The following is a 25688-nucleotide window of genomic DNA, read 5'->3' as shown; positions in this document are numbered from 1 at the left end:
CACATTTTCACAACCGCGGTCCAGTGTCAGCGGCCAGCAAAGTGGAGGGCAACTGCGGCGACCTGTTGAACATGAGTTCGTACTTTGCCAACTCGTACATGCCTTCCGACATGCGGAACGGCGGAGGTGGAGGCAGCGGCGGAGGTCTCGTTGGAGGCGGCAGCGGCGGGGGTGGCGTACTCGGCGGCGTCGGCGGAATCGGCGGCGGCGGCGGTGGCGGCGTGGTCATGGACCACCATCATCACGGCCAACAGCACTACGTGGACAACGCGCCGTGCGACCCGACCGCCCGGCAGGGCATACCGCCGCACCACTACGTCGGGCCCACAGTCGGAGGACAGCCGCCCCAGGGCATGCCGTACCCGCGGTTCCCGCCCTACGATCGGATGGAAATCCGGCAGGCGGCCGCCGCGGCCGGCTACTACAACAACCACCACCAGTCGTCCATGGACGGCTACAGCAGGCCCGAATCGCCCATCGGCGGTGGCTTGGTCGGTGGCGGCGGCGGCGGAGGCAGTGGCATGGGCCAGATGACCATGAACGGCCACACGCCCGTCGTGTACGCCACGTGCAAGCTCCAGGCCTCGGTGGCCAACGGTCTCGTCGAACCGGGCAGCCCCACCGACATGGTCGACATGACCAACCACCATCAGCAGCAACAGATGACGGCTGCCGGACATCACCATCACCAGCAGCAGCAGCAGCACCACCATTCGGCGCAGCCACCGCAGTCGCATCACCAGCAGCAGCAGCAGCAACAGCAAGCGTACTTCAGCAATCTGAGTCCGCACCACCACCAGCAGCAACAGCAGCAGTCGGTCGTCCCGCCGGCGCCTGGACACCACAACCAGGTCGTAGTCAACCCGCACCAACAGACGCCGCCGCTGCAGACTCCCACCGCTCAGAATCAACAAGCGGTCAACAACAACTCGCTGCCGAGTCCACTGTACCCGTGGATGCGAAGCCAATTCGGTAAGTACGAGCTCGGCGCTCAATTTTTGTTTTTATTTCATATATACAACCACCTATTCAGTCAGCTACTGTCATAAAAATCTTACATACCACACCCCCCCCCATCCAGGAAAGCCCCTCCACGTATAGGTACTCCTATCAGCATTTTTTTCCCCGTTTTTTATACGATCCGTTATCTCACCACCGTAATGGCCGGCACGTTGAAGGACAGCAATAAATCGTTTCGATAACCGACCACGACGGACAATGCCACTGCAGCAACAGGTACCTATTTCTAACCGTTTCTCCGAGTGCGTAACACACCACTAACTCACACCGACATTCAACCCGGTCATACATGACATGACACATTTACACTATTTCCAATAATAATTATTATATCATGAACATCCTCATCTAACTTAGACTATTGAACCGTTTTGTGGAATGCGCCTGTGTCTAATATCTTACGCTATCATAACATAGGTATAAACAATATATCAATATATAGAGTGGTTTTATTTTTGTTCATTTTGTTTTTGTTTTTTTTTTCTTTCTTTTAACCGTCAAAAAGCGATAGTTTTTCAAATTTTTTATTTTTAGTTTGGCATGTGTTTTGTATCGCCACAATGTTAAATATTAATGTATAATAATTATAAAAAATAGCATGACGTTTTACACGCGTAGGCTGCGTTTCGCTGTATACCTACATACCGAATTTCGTTGGCGAGTTTTTATTTTAAATAGGTAACCGTACATCGCGCAAGATGACGTTTTATCGAGATACGCACTCGCGGGTTTGCCATCGTTCGCGACGTATATACGTAATAATATGATGGTGACCATCGTCACTGGGGGTCTTCGCCCAGGTGTAATTTTTTTTGTCGGCTCGTCTCTCGCATAAATCATACGAGAAAAAAATCCAACGTCGTCCGATATCGTGATTCACAATGGACATTCGTTACGTATTATCGATAAAACTTTTTTTTTTTTATTCGATTCTTTTTGTACATCTCTATTCTCTATATAATATCATAAAGAGCCGCTGATTCAATACAGGTCGCGTATCGTCGTACACGTGTAGGTGCGCGTGTAAGCATGCATAGTATCTATACCTGTCCGTTGGCCTTACAAATATATATATATAGGTACGCTGAAATCAATCAAATCACTTTATCTTGCGGCGCTGCACGGGTCGCTTTGCGGGAAGTCTCGTTTTTATTCGACCGCCGCCAACTCCGTACATGTGATTTTTTCTCGAAAGTCGTTTGTATTTTTATTTTCTCTTGCCCTTTTTTTAAAAAAAAATTTTACATTCTGTACTGCTGCAGTGCCTACACGTTTTGAATCGAGTTCTGAGAAATACTGCGTCAACATGTGGTCTCGTGACGGCGTTCCTCCAGTCGAAAAAATATTATATCATATAGCGTGTATTCAAAACTAATATTACATGTTTGTCATCACATATACTTATATCCGCGTAGTGTACGCCACACCTTTGATTTCGATATGCGTTTCGTGTTATTTTTTTAGGCGACTTTAATGATCTGTGAGCTCTGTTTTACGCTTAATTATATATTACTTTCTGCATATTGTCTTGGGACAGCGTTTCGATCTTATGCAAAACGCTTTGGGGTTTTCCTAGAAGTTTTCCGCCCCAGAAATCTCTGCGGCGTGGGCAGTCATGTGTTGAGAAGGGTGGTGGCGGTCGGACGTTTTTCGTCGTACGAGATTTTTTTTTCACTCTCTTCCTGTTGGTAATGTCCTGCAGTAGGTCCGATTAATGTACCGTGAAATGTATTGCTTCCCTGAGACGGTCGTCGCCGCCGGTAAGCGGATGCGCGCCCGCGCCCAGTAGACGTACACACGAAAAACCATTGGGGGTGACCCGTTGATGCGTGTAGAGAAGGCAAACGAAAATCCGAAAGTAACCAACGATCCGGAATTCCTTTGCTCGGCCGATGAAAAAAACGCACACTGCACCTCCGTCGGACCCGCGTATTTAATATAATAATATATAATTTTTTATACACCCTACGCAGCTATACAATTTGTCATCTTGGCTCGGAGGTGGGGGGGACACAGGGTGCACGTTTTCCTGTCTCGTACAATCCGTTAGCGTGAATTTGAGCTGCGGTCTTTTTACGTATGGTAAACATGATATCGAAAATTGTGATCATTAAAAAAATCTGTTTTTATATTTCATTCAAAAACTTGACCACTTTAATCGCGTAAATTAAATCAATGAGATGATCTAGAAATATTAATTAATAAAAACAATCGATTAGAATGATAACTATCAATTTTTATAAATTTTTCTTTTTTTGCTTATGATGAGCAAAATGTGTACAAGCATATTATGCACAGATGGCTTATCGGTTTTCAATCTTAATCGGTAAATAATTGACTCTATTAAATTGTTTATATATCTTTACGTTTTTCGATATCTGTATGCTATATTACATGCTTAAAGGGTTTAAGGGTTGATAAATATTTTCGCGTAAAACTTTCAAAATGTGTGCAAACGGTTGACCGTGATAACTGCCGGTATACATGTTATATATATATTATAGTGCGGCGGCGCGTACCATCATAAATTACAGATCAACAAGTGGCCATTTTACCCCCTCCCCTTTACTACTTCCGCCCGCGCATGTAAACATATTGCAAGTCTGCCGCTTACCCCCGAACCCGTTTAAAACTACGCGTTTATCGTTATCATCATGATGATTACTCCATTACCCTTCCACCCACACTGTTCTTAGTCGAAATCCACATGTAGGTGATAATAATACATAAACATACTAAATTTTTCCGCGATTTCGCGTTTTCGTCGTCTGCACTATACTGTCGGGTTATTGATTCACCACGTTTAGGGTCATTTGTAGTCATTTAGTATCGGTTTTAGATTATGTCGATTTTTAATACAAAAGTTCGAAGGCGCTTATAATGATTAAAACTGTGAAGTGTCGCCTCCGCCTCCTGTACACCACATATTGACCTCAATTGATCTCTCCCTCTCTTCTGCTGTGCATCGGAAATCGGCTGTACAAAATAATATACATTACAATATAGATATTTGTAATTCTTTTAGTTAAATTACCGAGTGTTGGGACACAGTGCAAAGGGGACACGCGCTATTAGCTCGTTCGAATCGAATGCATTTTTTTTCCAAGTATAATCGCCCAATCTTGTATGATAAACACACACATCGTTATTATTAGATAATAATATGACATACGATATTCAAATAGGTATGAAACTCGAAAACAACAGTTTCCGGTAAACAACACAATTAAATGTCATTACGTAATATTATGATTATGTAATCCATTGAAGCCATTAGCCATCATTAGAAACAGTTTTTATCACCCATCATTATTTATTTTTATCATTTGTTTTCTTTTTTTATTTTATTTTACATAATTGCGGTAATTTTTGCAGGTCCAGATTCAGGTACGGATGCATTTGCGGTATTTTGGTAATATTTATACATTTGTAGCGACATAACGTGGCAATTATTTATTTGTTTTATTATCTTACAACTACTCTTACTATCATCTATCTTTCTTTTCTATCGTACACTTAATAATTTTACACGCTTTATTCATTATTCTGTTTATCTTTCATCACCTATTAAAATGATTTAAGTTGTTTGCACTGTCGCAGGTTTTACACTAAATGGCATAATACTATTCTTACTTAATTTAATATTTATATTTGCATAGTATATAATATTATATCAAGAGTATGATACACAGAGTAATTACTGCAGTAGTTTAAACATGTACTTAAGTCACTAAATTATATTATTATGCACCGAGATTAACCAATTGTATATACACGACATTGGAAGCAAACGCACTTTAGACTGTTTGATTATGCGTAGCTCAGTCATTCTTTGAGTTATTCTAAATTATTTTCTTAAATTAAGTTTAAAACAACCTTTACAACGGAAATATTATTCAAGTCGTTCTTTTCGTTTCACATTTATTGTTATTATTTTTTTTTTGCATTATAATTTGACGTGATCACAGAATATTACACATTTATAGTAATTATATTAGTTTCTACTATACTCATGTATCGTAAAAATTCAAAACAAAAGAATAATAACTATTATACTTATTATTAATATACATATTTAATTAAAATTCCAGTCAATAAATCTCCATTAAAGGTAGTCAGTGAAACATAGATATCTCACGTTTATGTGAGATTCATTCAATATTTCTATCATCCGTAATATATCTAATTGGTAGATTAATAAACTAAAATCATACGTTTTAATTAAGCAATAATTATAATACATTTATACAATTTACTATTATAATATTGTGCAATAATTGAGATTAAAAGTTGTTTATACATTCCAAAACTATATTACCGTTGTTTGAGTTTTTGACTTAAGTATTTTTTTCCTAACTTTAGTTTTGCATGTTTATTATTAAATCGGGCTTTATTTATATTATAGGTTCTGCAGTGTTATAATATAATACCATAATAATAATTATGAAACCGCTAATAACATATTTAACGGTTAAACTGTACGTCCAACATCCAGATTTGCTCGGGACGTAAAAAGTTAATTGTTATTATTATTAATATTTTTTAAATCCTACATAAAACAGGCTTTAAATGCAGATGACAATGTCTGATGCGTATTTTTTAAATTTTCAAGCGTCAACTGATTCGTCAATTTCGCAGGCTTGGATTTTAGCGAGTCTCATATTATAAAATTAGCGATCTTATATAATAAATATTTTCCCACTATAATGGAAGCCAGCAGCTCGTCGCCAATTAGTCCGAGTTAAAGCGCGGCCCGACATTTTAAAGCTCGTAAAGCGTATTATATATACCTCATAAACAAATATAAATTATACTCTATACCAGACAGTTGTAGTACCTATAACAGCATGACTGCAATAATGCGATGCAGTGACAATTGCATGAACTATAGATAGCAGAACCTGCGTATTTGACACGTTATCAATTATTCTTTCGTTTCATTTATCTCGTAATATATGTAGTTCAGAATATTCGTCACGAATGACGTATATTATATATTTATATTACTATGTCACACCAGTTATTTTATTGTGGTCGACTATATGGTTTGTTGTAGATTATTAATTGTATGAGTCGAACAATTGAAAAATGAAGTTAAAAAAAAAAATCATGATTTTTTAATTACTTATTATTACTTAATTACTCCTCGTTTCTCATTAAAAATATTGAAATTATATACGAATATACTAAATTCGTTTTAAAACCAAAAATTTTCACTGTATAATAGGGATGAACAATATTTAGAATTACAGTACCTAATAACAATATGATATAGTATGTGGGAATATTGACGAATAACTTTGAACCTTGTTAGGTTGGGTTAAGTATGCGTATGTGCTACGCTATAGTATGCAGTGTTTAAGTATAGGTACACGGGCGTTTATATAATAACATTTTGAGCGACTGCGTCGTGATTAATTTCTTTAAATTCCTAATTGTTTTTGTTCCCCCATTTATTGTTTCGTCTCAGTAAAACACATCAAAAGAAACGCGTCTATCCGTCAAAGTTACGCGGGGCGAAAGTTTGAAGGTGCGGCAAGCCACCTCCACTGTGGTCCAGGGAGATCACTGTAGCCGCTTGTCGGACCAACGGAGGTTTTTATAACTTTTTTTTCTGGCAAACATCGGTACTCGGTACCTATATATAATATTATTATGATAGAACGCGTTCTCTTACTCGAATGAAAAAACGAAATATTATTTTCGGTGCGATGCACCTCGTTTTTTGCATATTTTTAAAACATTGACTTTGTCTGCAATGCACGAAAATAATAAGTTTTCAAAAAAATAAAAAATCGCTGACCTAAATATTATACAAACGACTTCTTCGCGCATAATAAATATTACCAACCATTACACAAAAACTGAATAGAGATAGAAAAAAACGTTTTTTGGCTTAAACCTTCAGTCCACTATTGTTGTGTTATATGTATATAATACCTATATAAATAACTATAATTAAAATATAATGTTCGTGCCTCCTGCATTATCGATTTATCGGTGTAAACGTGTTTTTTTTTAATGGAATCTCGCCTGTAAAGGTACAACAAGATTACAAAAGTTTATTTCGCGTTAACATAATATCTACTATGCTTCCATATTAATTTCGTCTTCCGAGAGATGTATAGTCGTTTTGACCGATTGGCTCAGCCTCCCGCGAATACGCTGTATACATTCCCACGAATTAACGATATATATGTACTAATAAATGCTCACGCAGTCGCTCTTATTGTTATATTATTCGACTACAAACAGCTACGTAACTGTCATATTATATGTATGTACACACATATATATATATATATATATATATATATATATATATATATATATATATATATATATATATAGTACGAGTCTCACGCGAGTTTCTCGGCTCAGCTGGCATACAGATTATATGATGATGTCGTCATTGTCGTCGTCGTCGTCGTTGTCGTCATACGTATACAATATTATTATACACATATTATATACACAGACGGCGACGAGCGCATATAATACGAGAGGAAGACATAGTCGGCGTGACCGTGTGCATCGTGATACTATGGTGGGTTGGCGGGGAGGTTGGGAGGTCGGGCAATAACTCATAAAAATTTATATATATATATATAATATTATGTGTGCGTTTGCTATGTGCAGTGTGTGCGCGTGTGTCCCACCGATCTACTGATCTACAGATTGTGCCGACGTCACGGTCGTTGGAATTACATGCATACATATATATATGTGTGTGTGTGTGTGTGTAATATATATTATGTATATACGATTGGTGCTCTGAGCTGCGAACGCTGCAGCGACAAACCCAGAAAAACGCGGGCCTGTAGTGATTTTTCTCGCGCATACCTATACTCAAAATAAATTTTATGTAAATTTATAATAATCCAATATTGGATATATACGTGTAACGTACGCTCGCACATATACATCGCGGAAGTATATATTATACTAACCTATCATCATATATCTTCTGAATAGTGTTATAATAATACGAACATTCACCCCACCGTCCCTATCGAGTAACGCGAAATTTCAATGTTAAACTTTAGAGACGGTTTTCGTGCCCAATTTTCAAGCGTTTTTCGGACATATTCGATTTTATATTATATATACTGGTCAACGATTATCCATCAACATTTTTCTTCCGAGTATTTAATCGTACAATAATATATAAACTTCTGCAGAAGACTCTTCGTCTCGCTTAGAATTTTTGACGATGGAATAAATTATTTTCGTCCGGTTTGGAAAGTTTTCGGGATTTCAACACATGTCTATTATCCATACAACCTGCAGGCTAGAACCGACTTATTGTGGCGTTCGCGTGATGCATTTTATACATAATATAAACCGCACAACCTTATCCTGATAGGTATCTCATAGGTGTTATAAAGACGTACGCGGTCTATACCTATATATTATAACGTGATATATGTTGGTCTACACACATTTCAAGGGTAAACGCACATAAATAGGTATATACCGTATATATATATATACGCTTTGAGGGGAAATAACAGTGCTAATAATAAAGTCTTGCAGGGCAAAACGCACAAGTATGATCTAATTTTAACCACACGTCTGAACTCATCGAGTGCTAGGGTAGTCCCCAGCATGCCGGTGTCCCTTTTCAAAATGGTCGGCGCTGTGGCGTCTGCGGTGATGTCGGCGCTGCACATCAGTGTGTGTCGGACACGACGTGGCGGTGGCACGACGCAACGTTGATGGACGAACGGGCTGCGGGGAGGAGGAGGACAATCCGTCATTTTGGGTTCGTCGCCATGAGGGTGGTTGGCTGTGGCGGCGGCGGGTTCTCCGAGTTAATTAACTTTGTGCGCTCTCCGCGACCGAATGTGTTGTATATACGCAATGCGCGCATCGTAATTAATATTTTGCCTCGGTTATTCTCCGACAGACGGACTACGCGCCGTCGGGTACACGCGAACAATCTTTTACCGAATTAAAACCACACGCAGCACTACTGCAGCAGTCTAAAAATATACACGAAAGTTTTTTTCTTTGTCCCATTCGTCTTTTAATTTATCATAAAATTAATATAATATACAATATACACCGCAATAGTTATATATACAAGTATATTATATGATAGCAATTAAAATGACAGTTAAAAGTCTCTCGGAATTCTATATATATTTATATAACACGATACACGAATTACTTTTATTAAAAGTTTTATGTGTAATCTATATATAGTTATTTGAGTAGGTTTATAATGATGAATTTCTGTTAAATATTTCGGGGATCTAAAGACTCGACAATGACTATTCGTTTAAAATACTTGGTCGATTATTGTTTTTAAGTTTGAATATATATAATATCATGTATTTTCTTTAAAAAAGTTTTATCTCTAACAATCTCTCAATTAGTCATATAGTTTTCTCGTTATATGGAGTAAAATCTACTGTCATTGTAATTAATTTTTTTTTAAATAGTTGATTTTTAAAACATAAAAATGACTATATATAGGTGTATATACTTTTAACTGTCAGCTGTGTCTTTACTGCATAGATTCTGCAGGATTAAAACAAATTCCATCCATAAAATTGCATTGAATATTAAAAACACTTCACTTATCAGTCTCATAAACGATAATCGCATTACACCGTTGCCAGATGTTATACAAGAACAAACACCGCGGTAAAAATTAATTTTAAAAAATCCAATTATATTTTATGCCATTTATAAGATATTATTATTATTATTATTACACATATTCGATTTGATACGATTTTTTTCTATTTTTTCTCCTGTAGTGAACGTCCCACGTGATACAGCCTGAAACTTTGCACTCAGATTTACTACTCCCACGGGGCTGCGACGGGTGTTTTTTCCGGTTCGCCATAAATTTTCTCTAGTTTTCTTTAAACGGTCTCTCCTTAGCTAACCGACCCGTGTTTAGTGGGACACGACGGATAGCTCCGTGTTCGGTTGCAGGTAACATATGTGACAATATGTTTCACGTTGATTTCTTCAGTTTAACTACACGTAACAAAAATGTCGTGTCTTCGTGGTCAGATGTGTCGTTATATGATCGGGACGCGTAAATTACTGCCATATTATTAATTAATTAATAGTTGTCTAATTTTTTAACATTTTAAATGCTTTTCGTTTATGACATTTTATAAGTGCGCATTTCAAACACCAATTATTATATATATAGCTGCTTGTGCATAATAAAAATAATAACCGCTCGGCCCGCTCCATTCTCCGCAACCTTTATTATTATATGAACTCGAAAACTACGACCGTAATAAAATTAATCGTTTAAATGAATTTATAACGTCACAGCAGTTAATAAAGGTTTAAACAGAGGATTACGCGCGTGTAATGCCAAGTCTCGAAGATTCGGGTTTACAAACGAATAGTTTTATGTCAGTTAAAACGGTTTTCATTGAAACCGATTAACATATTTTACTCGAGTCGTTTAACATGCGTATACATAATATAAGCTGGGATATTATACAAATTTCCGTGACCGTGAGAATATTAATGTGAATATAATAATATGTATACCTACATATATCCAGACGTACGCATATTATAATAGCTATTTAATTCTAGATTTAAATAGTAGCCTACGATAGCGTCCGTCATAAACGATTGTCAAGCAATGTCATGCCTATACAATAATACTCACTTACGGATATCGAGTTTTCTAGGAAAGTATAGAAAATTTTCTAGTTAAATTCCTGAATCGATATGTATATCACGGACGTGCAATACTATAATAAGAGATAGAATGTTATTTATAATTGAACACTGCAACTAGGTCGAAAACCCAACCAAATAAGAATACTTAGATAAATTATAATATGTACTAAACAATTTTATAAATTATTGCGGTTGATAACTTAAACTTTAAAATTTAAAGTAAATTTAAAAAAAATTATACTAGACTAAAAGTACTAAAGGTATACATGTACTATATACCTATTTAGGTAATTCTTGGAAACTATAATGTACCAAACTATACTCGCAGTATCTACGAGTGCCATTGATGATGTTATAAGGTCGTTTTATTGACCGCGAAATGACATTTTATGACTAATTTAAAAACGTTTGCGTTGTATACAAACTCAGTAGGTAGTAAATAGAATAGATCAGCACGTCGAGTGATTAATCACTGAGATTTAATCACCGGTAACGAAGTTACATGCGCATTTATTGTTACTATTACGATTTCCAGTTCTCACCGTCATTATAATAATCATAATAATAATATAGGTACTCGAGAAGTTAAATAAAAGCTTGATAAATTTGGGTATCGTGTTTTACGAAAAACATGCCGTTTTTCCCGTATTGTGATTTTAGGGCTCATATATTTTCTAATTTCCTAAGTGCTGCACTCCCGAGTCTTACAATGGACGTTATATTGAAGAAAGGGGGGGGGGGAGAGGCAAAAAAATTACAAATTACTCTCGGTACGTCTGTCATGTACGTAATATTATTATATACGCCTCTATAGAGCCGTCTCTCTTATTTTCTCTCTCTTCCCACCACCACCCCGTTACTCTAACACTCACTCCCCGGAGGAGGTCGCCACTTTATTTCATTTGACACACACATGGCAGTTGCCGCCGTCGTGAACCTTTTACGTTTTCGGTAAATCTCCCTTTTATATATATATATATATATATTAGTTTTTATTTTTATTCCGTCTCTCCTTCCATCGCAACTGCTCTCTCACACTCCCTCTCACTCCGTCTCTAATGTTTAGTGTACATTTTTTTTTTTTCATAGAATATTGTTTGGATGCTTACGCACGCTAGCGGCGGCGACCGGTCCCCGGTGGGAACCGCCGCCGAACCGCGAGCGCTGCCCCGGAGGCCGAACGAAACGGGGCCTGCCCGCCGCCGCCATAAATCTTCGTCACTTTTGACGCGCAACGTCTCTCCTCTCTCTCCCCCGCCCCGCCGCAGACTCTCTTCCTGTGCAGCCCACCCCCCCGTCGGTCCGCAGCGTCACCCGTCCGACCTTCCACTGTTCCGCCCGGTCGTGTTCCCGGCGGTGACCCCACGACTTTCTTGTTTTCGGCACAGATACACAGACACACACACACACACAGACACACATGCTCGCGTCCAAGGACTACAGGTCCCTACGTGTGTGTGTGTATAGCCGACGGCTGCACGAAAACGTCGAGCCCGTCCAAATAATCTGCTTTATAATACGGTGCGGCAGTATATCCTCTCCCTCTCACCTTGCACCCCCGCCGCAGCTCCCCTTTTGGATCTAAGTCTATCCCCCGTTTTTAAGTCCGGCGGCGGCTGAGTCGGTATAGGTATAGATACTCGCCGCTTCACTCGTGTGTGCATTGAATATATACATATACACGTCGTGTAATACGCATACACGTGCGGGCTGGGAGCGCTATTAATACGTGTCCTCTTGACGCGCTGCAGCTCACGACGAAATCCTTATATACGTATATATATATATACGCATACACGTGTCTATATATATATATATATATATATAAATACATCGCGAGTGTTGTATATAGAGGTATAATGTATTATTATATGTACTGCGATAGCGTCACGCGTGTGAGTGTGTATATGGGGATTATATATACGCGAGTATACGTTAAGTCCGCTCCATCAGTCTGTGCGTGCGCGCGGTTCAACGGACTTCCGCGCTTAATACCTAATACACGCAATAACGTAGTAGTTGTTATGAAACCGGAAACGGAACGAATAGACTCCTGCGCATTATTACACTAAAGCCGAACTCGTCGAACTTACAGCTCTGCGTGCGCTTGTCCCCTCCTGCTCGCAAGTCCATCACGCACGAGCATCATGAATCGTATATGCACCTATACATGATGTTTTCGAAGCGGTTGACGAGTGACGACATTCTGATAAGTTTTTTTTAATCCATACATAAGCGGACCAGTCGTTTGACCACCGTATCTCATCGCAACGCAAAATAATATAATATCTTAAACACCTTTTTCCAACCACTAAAATATGAGGAAAGTCAACAGTGCGTATTCGCCTTTTTTATATATTTGATATTTCCACACGATTTCCCATAAACGTATTTTAACGACTAATATATTTTCTATCTACGGTCTTCTCATAATGATTAATAGCAAAGTTGTTTACACGATAATAAATGGCACAATAACTGGATTTTACGTTTCTGTTCTTCAGTTAGGTAAAACATGTGTACATGTACTATAATATAATAGGAGCAAAATGCATACACTCTATATACCTATAATAACGAACTAGAAAATACCCTTCGATTTTGGATGTACGTATAATATTATTTAAGTATAATAAAACACAACAATGCGCAGTGTTACGCACGCTATATAGAGAAAAAGCGATTAATTAAAAACGCTCGTCGATCGTTTCCATTGGCCGTGCGGTGTGTACAACCGCCATCGACATTATTCCCCCTCGCGACCTCCGGTTCTTATATATATATATATGTAGTAAGTATGATATACACACATACACACACACACATACATAACGTAACGACTTTGGCTGATCGGTCGACTGCAGTGGCCGTAAATGCGTCTTCACGGCGATTTCCTTCCCCCACATCAAAAACTCGTTAAGGTCTTTGTGCGCGCGCGAAAAGAAAGTCTCAATAAAAGTTTTTTTCGTTGAAAATTTCACGAGGTTAATCGATCCCTCCGCCAGCGCTGAAACCAGTACCTGCCTATATATATATATATAAATAGTATATCCAAAAGGCTTTATTACTATGACCGAACCTAATCGTCCATCGTATATTATGAAATCTTTTATTATAAATAATATTAAACTAATGTGTATTGTGTATGTTAGTAATTAGTTCGTATATTTGTATGTGTCACACGCATTCCTCTGTCTAATGCGCGCTTATTTCAACGCGGTAGAAAAGGGTTAAAACGCGCGAAAAACGTTATTTGATTCGCTCGAACAATGCTACGGCTGGCGAAAAAACACTGACCGTTTGCTTCTAATATTAGGATACCACACGCCTGCGTACAATGATACGAATCGTCATAACACATAGTAAATAATCGAAATGTACATATTATGATATTATATATTTTATATCATACCCTGCACAGCCGTATAGCCTGTGGGGAATATCACACATAGTTTTATATAATAATTTATTACATATTATAGTGGAAGTTTGCTGTTATGAACACTTCGCATGATTTTAATTAATTAGAAAAATTACGATTTACTACTGTTTGTTTGCATGTTTTGTATTGAATAATATTATTATCAGAGCTGTGAATTTAATGCACAAAGCAAGTGTTGAATGATCATAAAATATTTACGCTTGAAATATTGGCGGGTATTTTTTTTTTTTTTATGCAATTTAAAAACTTTTGATGAGTATAATCATTTTAATGACAGTTTAAATATTGCTGTGTATAAGATTGTAAATAATAATTATTCAACAAATAGAACTATTTTAGAAAATAACACATAATTTTTGTCAACCTTGCAGCTGTTATAGGTGACTATTAAAATATGAAATATGTTTAATGTTTAATTATTATTCACATTCGTATGTCTAAAAGTAATTTCCAACAAATTATCATCGAATTTGATTCCTATTGTCACACAGTAGAAACAAAAATATGCAAATTTATCAAATTCACACCTCTACTTATTATCATTATTATTATTATTATAGCCATTGCATCCGCGTTATAATACAGTTGTGACAATTTTCCGTAATGGTGCTTACTATTGTTGAAATAGGTTATTTTATATAAAGTCATAAGTGTAGATTTAACTTTTCATAAAAAAAAAATATACTCGTTTAATAGAATTGATAATATATTAGCTATAGGTTTGTATAATATTATCACACATTTAGCAGGTATGCTGGTCTCTGAAATCCGTCAAAAATCGAAGGTAAAAATATTGCAATTTTGATGCTTTCGAATGTCCTTCATATTATGTGATTCTTTTTACAGCGTATTTTAATTATAAATGGATGTAGCACCCCCGTATATATATAATTGATTTTCGTACATTTTGACGAACGTACAAAATACACGTCAGCAGTATACCATATAATGTGTGTAATATTAATGCGTCTAATGGCTTGTATAATATCATATCATATTCGCTTATCCGTATCCGCTGACTATTGCACTGATGATTTAATTATAATATTATATAATATTATGCACCTATATGCGATTTACTGGGTGACAGGTGCAGCAACTGAGTAATGTACGTTCGGGGGTGGTTAACCCTTATAACTATTACACATATACATACCTATATAGATAACACTGACATGATAATTATTATAACACTATGTGCCGAGGGGGCTTTCCCCTGTGCACCACTGTCGAGGACAATCTCATTTACCTATATCATATACGTATTATTACTGTACACGTAGTAAATATAGATGATATTTCAATACATATAGTATATATATATATAAGAATTATTCTCGAGTCCGAGCGTCATCGGTCCGTCTGCTCTCAGACTTATCGTGGTTGTCATTGCAAACGTTATGTTTCAGAGCGGAAACGCGGCCGGCAGACGTATACCAGGTACCAGACACTGGAGCTAGAGAAGGAGTTCCACTTCAACCGGTACCTGACCCGTAGGCGGCGGATCGAGATAGCGCACGCGCTGTGCCTGACCGAACGGCAGATAAAGATTTGGTTCCAGAACCGGCGGATGAAGTGGAAAAAAGAGAACAAGACCAAGGGCGGCGACGGCCAGGGCGGCGACGGTAGTGATATCACGCCGCAGACTTCGCCGCAGTGATAAGGCCCGCGACTTCGCTAGGCATTATTTATTATTATTATTAATATAATTATTATTATTACTATTACTATTACTATTGTAATTATGATTATTACTGTTGTTGTACATGTACTAGCGAGCGCGCGCGTATGTGTGTGTGTGAAGTGAAATGGTCCATAATTTCGAGTATGAGTGGTGCGTGTTTGCAGAGTGTCGTCTTTTGAGCGCGCGCACCTCCGATTGTACATGTTTGTGTTAGCGTTTGAGTGTGAGTGGTGCGCGCGAGACGAGATGTTACTAATGCAGGAGGACGACAGTGAATTGTGACATTTTTCGCTTTTACTTAAAACAATTTTCGAAATGATAATAATAATTTTATAAAATTTGGTCGCTCTGTGTAGCATAATATTGTTACTGCGATTACAAGGCAATTTAGATAGTAAACAATAATATTATATATTTTTTTTAATTATCTTCTTATTGCATATATTATATTGAAAATACAAAACAAAAGAACTCAAAAAATTTCGTTCTGGGTATATAGCATAATATTATCCGCATCAAACGTATTTTAAAATCATTTTTTCATTATTCGAAAAGAGGAAAACGTTTTTTTTTTTTTAAAATAAATTTTCATTTTATACCAACGGCAATACTATGTATAATGTATAAATACGTGTAAAATTTTCCCTCGCTGAGGAAACTTATTCTAAGATTGTGTCTAAGTCATTATGTCGTAAGTTTTTTTTAGTTCTCGTTTAAGTTTTACTTAGTTCTAATCAAACAAATAATAACGATAGCAATGATTACGTATCTTTTTAAATATCCAAAGAATAATGACATACCTTTATATGACGCGAGCTGGTCAACCGCTACGTAGTTTCGTTACTCGTGCCCATTCACATCAACAAACACACACAAATACATAAAAATGTATAGTAAATTATGTATACTTTATAAATTGATTATAATAAAAGTACACTAAGTAATATATATATCATTAGGTGTATCGTAATCATTTAAAGAATATATTTTTGTTACGAGCGAATTGTCGCGTGGTCGATGATAGCGCTCGGGATCTCAAAACCCGCTCAAATAACACATTCTCGATAACAATTAAAATGATAATGTATATCTAATACACTTAATGTCTTATCTTAACCCATACGTGTTGTACACGATATACATACATCTAGAGATTTTATGCTTCATATATTATAATATTAAACTATTTATTTATTTATTATAATATACATATTATGTGTGTTCGTGTTTGTGCGTGGGTATGCGTGTATGTGACTGTGATTAAGTCCGTTTATATTATATATTTCGGTTTTAAATTCCAGGACCAGTTGTTGTTTGTTTGTTTTATTTTTTATTCAACTTATAGTGCCATTAGGAATTAGACTGGCACTGTGATTTGCGTCCGATATGCACAGTGCGATGGTGGTGGTGGGATCTGATTTTCTTGCAATCACAGCGGTATCCGAACAGATAATAAAAGAATTGATAATATTAATATAATAATATTTCTCATGGGTGTGCCGTCAATCTTTTTTGACTGTCGATGGACTCTTTCGATATAATACGTCTCAATAAGATCACCTTTATACCTATATGCGTATAATATCATATAATGCCATATACTATACTATATAAGATATAGATAGGTACTTTTTGTCTTCACCTCGACCTTCGCTCACATAAATACCGTGCATAATCGCCGCCACCGCCACAGTAAATGTTTTTAAATAATTAAATATGCATATGTACTGAATAACGTGGAATGAGACACGGGGAATCGTGCGCACACGATCGGACGGAATTGCAGTGAAAACAACAATGATAATAAAATTAAATATTTATTATATTATTGTAACAATATAAAATGCTAATGTACCAAAGGTGGTATTTGCGTATACTTTTGTTTTTGTTTTTTATTTTATTTATTTATTTTCGTTTTAATTATTTTTCGTGTAAGAGAGAAAATATATAATAAGAGGAAAAATAACGCGTGACTCAAGTACATACATATAAATATATATTTAGTAATTATAAACGAATATTATGTATAAACTATTTGAATGTGTACATATATATATATATATATATAATAAAATAATATGTTTAGACTTTGTATATTGTAATAAGGTAAAAAAAAAATGTTTATATATTAATATTTAGAGATCGGTCCATGCCACTACTTGTTTACTTGTTTTTCTCACACAAACTATATATATATATTTTTTTTCAATTACACAGTAATACTATACTTACGTTGTGGTATACACACTCCGTGACTAATTTTCGAAAGTATTGAAAAAATCTTCATGTGCAATTTTGTCGGCTGCGCGAATCAGCTGTTTCCGTATACATTGGTACGCAGAACCCTAATTATAATAATTATTATTGTGACACATATGTTATGCTCGCGCGTAAGCGGAAACTATTGATTGTCGGCCCATTTCATTAATTATAATTATTTTCAACTGCAAATTATTATATTTCTCTTGTACATACATCATAGGTATGAATTCTTTATGAATATATTATAAAAAATATAAAAAAAACATTTATAGGAAGAGTGTTTTTTTTCGAAATTGAAAATCGTTACGATTTATTTAACACTATTTCTTCGTAATATTGTACAGTTCAGAGAGATTTTATTTATATATTTAAAACAATAATATTAATATATTATACAATTTTATTATATTATATAGAAAAAGCGTGCGTGTGCTGGTAGATTCTTCATTTTATTAACCATTTTGTTTTTTCGTTTTTAATTTTATCATTATTATTCTTATTATTTTTTTTTTTTTTTTGTAAAAATGAATTTTTGTATAAAAAATTATTTATTCTGCAAAGCCTGGCAAGGATTACCTCTAATTTATTTTTACATGCTAGGTAAAACAGTGTAAAAATGAAAAACGACATATATACGTAATTAATAAGTCTTGTTTATTTTTTTTGAGTCGTGATAAATAACAATAATGTTGAGTACTTATATTGTAATACCGAAAAAGATAAAATAACAAAATTTAAAAAAAACAACGTTGAAACGTTTTTTTTTAAAATTTATCGACATTATTTAATTAATATTTTTAATATTTTTTCCGATTCAAAAAAATAATAATATATATATATATATATATACATGTAATAAACGGTCAGTACAATGAATATTAAGATAACTGAGTGTTGTTATGTGGCATTCACTATAAGTTCCTCCTAAAATATTAGAATTAGTGTTCGTTACATTTTTAGATTAATTAAGTAGAATTTTATGTTAATTAATTAAAAAAAAAAAATGAACGTTTTTTTTTTAATAAACAAAACATGAAAAAAAAAAACAAATCTTCATACACTATATTTGTACATAATTGTCATATTTTATGTATACGTGTTTTACCTACATATGCATTATGTGTATTATAGTACACACTATCATCATACTATATACGAGCACACGATTGTAATCTACGCATGACGCATATTATTATTGTTATTATTATCATCATGGTTACAATTATTATTCAATAATGATACATAAATTGTTCACATTGTTCTTCATCACTATGGTGGCTGCACTTTCGGCACGCCGCGGTTGCGGTATACGATCCGCAACTCGTCGACATTCTATATTTATAATATCAACGTCGCACCGACTGTATCTGCTGCCTGCTCCTTACGAAAAAAAAAAATGAATAAATAAATAAAAATACGTACCTATATTATACTACAATACAATAACAATATTAATAATAATAATGCGTGATGCGCTACGTGTGTGCGCGCGCGTGTTTGGTATACGGCCAAACGGTCGCAGTCGTGTATTATATTATATTATTATGTTTTTAATGTATGTACGCACTGGCTGCTGCCGAACGCCGGAACGCGTACTTAATTAAAAACAAACCTCCTCAGCGGGCCGCGACGAAAAATCGTGTCTACGGAGACGAAGACGAGAGAAGAAAAAACGTCGCACACTTGCGCCTGCGTGTGTATAACAGAATACAAGGAAACTATTCGTCCGTTTGCGTTCAAATATATTATAATATGTATATATATTATCATGAGGTACAATATATAATATTATATACCTATCTCGGAAAAAAAACCCCCACGTACACGTGTTAAACATATCATAATGAGACGGGCCGTGGAGATTTATTCGTGTGTGCCCACCCCGCGTCCCCTGACGGCCCACACGTTACGAACACCCCGCACTCACTGCAGTTCCTTATTTCAGCTTTCCGCGCGTTTGGGTTCTCCGAGACATGAATCCGAAAACCCGTATATAATAGGTACACAATAACGTGACAAGACGTCGTATAATATTATTATTATTATTATACATACGGGTAATTGGTATAATATTATCACGACGTATATCGCGATGGTGCGTGCGTCATCGGGTAAATCGATCGATCTCAGTGCAAATGTGCGCCGCCGGTCGCGTCACGAAAATCGCCAAGTTTTGTCGTTCGAATCGCCCGGAAAAATGTTCTCAAGTGCGTCTCGGTTCGGTGTTCCGTCGACGGTTTCGCGTCCGATTTTCGCGAGTAACGTGTGCGGTGACGTCGTGCGCGATCGTCGACAGTAATACCTATACGTAGGTAGGTACGCACAAAAAGCGACTGTTGTCCGAAGATGTACGCGCGTTTTGCAGCTACCGCCGTCGCTGTACTTCGGCTGCTTTTCACCTGCGGATGCGATTACGGCTGCTGCACCTGTGCACGTGACTTCGGTTGTTGCCGTATGCACCTGCGAATGTAACTTTGGCCTGCTGCAACTGCTGCAGTGAAACCGGAACACTTCGCATCCGAGTAGGTGAGTGACATACGGAGTTACATTTTACATTTTATATACGTTTGCCATTATATTTTTTACTATTTTTATAATATTATAATATGGTATATAGGTACAGTATGTAGCATCATTATTATGTAATACATTATGGAATTTAAGGCCGGTGAACCCATTTTAAGTAGTCAAAAATGTTTGTTGTTGTTTTTTTTAGGAGGGGGGAGTGAGGGCTTTTATATTATTATAATGCATAACAGTCAACCGTATACAAAATATATATGAACATATAAGTACCTACCTATATTTTAGGAGGTTACATCAGCCCCGATGGACACGCAATCGCGGTTACAGTGTTATATATATTTATATAATGTATATGGTGGTGAGAAATTTATGTATCGTCTCTTTATCACTTCCACATCGTCGGCGAAAACCGTAGTGGCTATAACACTACTATACAGCCGTACGCGCCGATGATGAACCCCGCTCCCCTCCCGTCTTCCTCCTAACCATCAACGATAGCAGCAGTAGCCGTTCGACGTGAGATATGGAAGTCGGTTAACCACCACCCCCTGTGCTCGCCTTCCTCCACCACCTTAAAACTCCCCCCCCCCCCCCCCCCCCCGATCTTCTGCTGCGCTGCACCTCTCGCGACTCGCCAGCCACATAAATCAATGGGCTTTTCGCACGGGAAACCCTTCATACTCTGCCAACTAAGTGTATACGTATATATATATATATATTATACACACACACACCCGTGGAGCGAGCGTGTATGCATTTTCGCATGGGTAAGCGTGGTGTTCCAGTTCGTCGTGGAGGTTATAGATATAGAGTGCGATAGGAGAAAAAACGGGATATGATTTTTTCCGTCGAGCAGACGTCAGCACGTGTATTCGCTAACGACCCGGCGGCGTATAATATTTCTTTGTTGCTTTTTCTTTGCGTTATCGCGACGCGTTTTCGTTTTCCTATATACCTACCTATCTGGCTACATATTAAATAATATATATATGTGGGAAGACGTGAAGGCCCACGTTCCCGTCGTTCGTCTCGTTTCTGCAGCCTGCTCGTATATTGCGGTGAATAGTTTTGCGGTCCGCTCATCACTCATGGAAGAAATTATGCGTATTTGTTATCTAGGTCTTTGACATTTGAATGCATATAATATCGTATTTTTAAGTAACGCATCTACCTCGCGGTTTTCTATCGTTCTATATATTATAAACGTTGCGCTTTATATCATATATAACATAAAAATCAAAAACCTATATGATGGCTATAGTCAAAACAATGTCATCAATTTCTTAATTTCATCAGAGTTATATAAGTGTTCATATAAAATTGTTTAAATTTATATGAGAAATACTCAGCTTAAATTCAACAAAAATTGTATAATGCGTGTATAGGTATTAGGTACCGACAGTCGATACGATATTCTTATACCTCGGTTGTGCCTTATACTTTCGTGAAACTATTTAGGTTTGTGTGTAGACAAAATATAGTGATTTGCATTTCAACAAGTGAACATTATGTTATACTACATACGCACGGGTACCTATATAATATATAAAGCTACGTTAACTTTGCAGCACTCGCACTGGAATGTGCGCGCGTGGATAAGGTTTGAGACTGCGAATATATTATAATATGACATAATACTTGGCGCGCGTGTTTACCTGCAGCCGGGTTTTAATCGAAAATCCTGGACGCGGGTCCGACCGGGGTTTCAACCCCGTCGTCCGCAACGCCGTGGGTTTTTGCCACCAAAAACGAGCACTATTCCCTCGTCGCGCACCAACCCACCCGCCCGGTGAAGCTCACCCTGCGTGAGTAAAAATATACACATTTACGCGACACGACAGCAGTGGGACGAATTCAATATCTCACGCACAGCAGTCGAGCGGTCTACAACTGCCGCGGCCGAATTGATTAGAGCTATTGCGTGCGCGATGCGCGTGTCGCCACAAGTTCGTCGTATGTATATAAAGATAATATATATGTGTGTGTGTGTGTGTATACATTGGTACACACGATATTATTTTCTATACACACAAACACTCGTGACATGCATTCTATCCGACTTCACACACATAATATGTCTGTGTGTATATTTTAGAATGTGCTGCATATAGGTGTATATATATTATATATCAGTAGATGATGGTGAAGTTCGAGAGAAGGGGTACACTATATACATGTATACTTATATAGACGCAAAGTCCCGCTTTAGTATAATATGCGTTCGTATTGTCTATATATATATATATATATAAATATTCGACAATATTACTCTCTCTGCAGCAGTGTATATATATATGCGCGTCGGTGGCGGTTGTGAACGGGCGTCGGGGGGAGGCCATAAATCAATACCCGGGCGTGTGGTATATATACATGGATATACACGGTGCAGGGGGAAGGAGGTTGTTAAGGGTAGCAGGGATGTGTAGGCGGCGATGGCCAGGGTTCAGCGTGTATATAGTTGTAGTAGTAGTAGTAGTAATAGTAATAGTAGTAGTAGTGTAGTAGTTTTAGTATTAGTAGTATTATATAGTAAATAACGTTCGGCAAACAAAACAATGCTGCCGAAAATCGTCAAAATACCTCTCGAGCTTTTCGCGCGCGCTGCAACCCTCTCCCTATCGTACACACACATACACCCCCACACACACAATCAAATGGCTATAATTCACAAGCACTCGACGCGTTTGTATGAGTGTGTGTGTTTGTATAGCTCACTGTTTTGGAACTTAACGTCGGCACCGCGTTGCTGCTGCGGTGGCGGTGGTGGCATGTATCCCGGGGGGGGGGGGGGAGACGATAATCGAATTCCTCGCGCCACGGAATTTCACTCGGACTCGCGGACCTTCTGCGGACTCACGTTGCAATAATCGACATCGCACGCTGTATATATATATATAGCTTTTATAAATATTATGTTTTCCCTGTGTATAGCGTATACGGTTACGTCACCGACGCTGTACAATATATAATACAATTATATACATTGTTCGTACATGTGTACATATATGTGATGTCGTATAACAATGATATTCATTATTCGCGTTGCGTGCAGCGTGCAGTGTGCGATTACATTTAATAAAATAATATATTGTTTACTATTGTGATATAATATATCATAATAAACTAATGAATCTGATTCGTGCTTGATGATATACGCGCCTGTGCGCACCACATTCGTCGTTTTGCATATTATATTATATACTTCACCCTTGCCCGAAAGTTGGTCCGATTGTACGCCTCCATATTATATGTTATTACTTATTATTGTATATACAATAGCCTATATAACGTTTTTCGTTTCATCATATATTATATTATTGTACGGTATTTGTTATACAAATGTCGCGTGCTGCATTTGAAATGCGTTCGATAAAATGTTTTTCGAGTTAATATTTCCTCATAACTTTCCGGTTAAATATTATATCTAAAGATATACTAAAATATATTTTATTCATATTTGGAAATGGAATTCGTAAAAACCGAATAACGTTTATTTGTTGTGATCATCGTGATCGTAATAACAAAACTAAACATATATAGTAACTTTTCTGTATTTGGTTGAATCGACCCAACAATATATTTATAGTACCTATATATAGTGCATTTTATATACCTAGTTATTTTTGCGTAAATATACACACACTATATACACCACAATTCGTAGCAAATGCAGCAGCGTATATAACATTATTGTTTTCGTGATCTGTGTGATATAAATTATATATATACAGGTGTATATGGTGACCTTCGTGTGCCTGGCAAATTACTTGTTTTGTTCGTACTTCTATAAAACAGATGTATAATACATATGTATATACGTTTGAGCGCCTGTTTTAATGAACGTTAATATTTTTTGCTGTTCAGAACAAGTGCCAATTATTATTATTTTTTTTTACTAACACTGCATATATACGAGTTGAAGTCCGATAGTCTATCTTTTATATTCTATTGTTCTTGAATTATCGTGTATACCTGTTGGATAAGAAATTATATTTTGTGCGAGCGTACTATTATTTGGAAACGGCTTTAGGTAAATATGTGGACGAATAACATCGGTTGAAATCTAGATTTCTATATCATACATATATTTTATTACATATCTATATATGCTTTGACACTGAGCTTATGATTAATGATTATAATCTATGTATTGCTTATTAGTTTATTACCTTATACTCATTAAGCTATACATATTATTTACGTGTGGGAAGGTCTGGCTGCTATGCAATATTATCGATAGTCGTGCACGATTTGTACTATATATTACGCTAGTCTATTCATTATTATAGCGCATAAATACCATCTATATCAGTTCTGCCTATTAATACACACCTCGGGTGTGTGTATGTGTGGGGGGGGGGTCGATATGTTATACATAAACTTCCGAAATTTTAGCTAACTTTCGCAGGCGTTTTATAATTGGTTTAATTGTTTAATCGTTTGTAATGATACAGCGTCGTGTAATATAATATAATGACAGCTCACCTCATCGCACCTCTTTCGTCGTATATACCAACTCATATATTATAGTAAAATAGTAATATTCACACGGTATTTGGCACTCGATATCTTCAGGGGAATAGATTTCGCTTGTAGCTTGGCAATGTATATACCTACACATACACACAAACACATTTTATAGGTACCTACGTCGAGAATGACGATATTGTTGTAGTAGGTATAAGTGGTTCGCGAGTAGGTGACGGCGGCCGTGCCGATATAAATCACTGCAAGTAACACCGCTCTGTGTATACTCTCGGGGAGAGCGGCGCGGTGTCGGCGGCGGCGGTCCGTCAGTAGCCGCGGTGAGTGGGGAGAGGGGGGCAAGAGGAGAATTGAGACGTCATATAGGAATTATTTCTCTCCGAAAACGTCTCTCTCGCACGCGCTGCACCACCATCAGAGTTGATTATGTTGTACATTGCACTGTTTTGGAGCCTAGCGATAATATCACCGACGAGGAGAGAGGAGATTATGGGTTTTTGCAACACATATAATAATTAAATATATTATTATCGTTATTATGCGTCCTCGCGGTCCCTTCATTGCTATAGAATGCCGCCAAAAATGATAATATGTGGTACGCGC

General features: G+C 37.0%; 1 protein-coding gene and 1 long non-coding RNA gene across 4 annotated transcripts; one reads left to right on the top strand and one right to left on the bottom strand.

Moving 5' to 3' along the window:
• The first annotated feature begins 71 nt into the window (after positions 1-71).
• On the top strand, positions 72-18591 carry LOC107163956 (homeotic protein antennapedia-like). Of its 3 annotated transcripts, none has more exons than XM_089218593.1 (3): positions 72-972; positions 4396-4407; positions 15538-18591. In XM_089218593.1, the coding sequence occupies exons 1-3, from the start codon at positions 72-74 to the stop codon at positions 15786-15788; spliced, it is 1164 nt and encodes a 387-aa protein (XP_089074719.1). In that variant the 3' UTR covers positions 15789-18591. The 3 variants fall into 3 exon arrangements, with proteins under 3 accessions (XP_089074719.1, XP_089074721.1, XP_089074720.1); XM_089218595.1 differs by having other exon boundaries at positions 4396-4432; positions 15538-15673; XM_089218594.1 differs by lacking the exon at positions 4396-4407.
• On the bottom strand, positions 18561-20591 carry LOC149058810 (uncharacterized). The gene is made up of 2 exons (XR_016190121.1): positions 20130-20591; positions 18561-19454 (listed from the first exon to the last, which is right to left on the bottom strand). It is a non-coding gene; the product is annotated as an uncharacterized LOC149058810 (long non-coding RNA).
• Positions 20592-25688: the final 5097 nt, after the last annotated feature.

This window comes from Diuraphis noxia, unplaced genomic scaffold, assembly GCF_037042655.1.
Source record: "Diuraphis noxia isolate RWA-SAM2 unplaced genomic scaffold, SU_Dnox_SAM2 contig0002, whole genome shotgun sequence".
Lineage (NCBI taxonomy): Eukaryota > Metazoa > Arthropoda > Insecta > Hemiptera > Aphididae > Diuraphis > Diuraphis noxia.
This window is presented reverse-complemented; position numbering and strand designations above follow the sequence as displayed.

Coding starts and splice junctions, on each gene's coding strand:
- LOC107163956 (XM_089218593.1), top strand. CDS start 72: ATGAGTTCGTACTTTGCCAACTCGTACATGCCTTCCGACATGCGGAAC.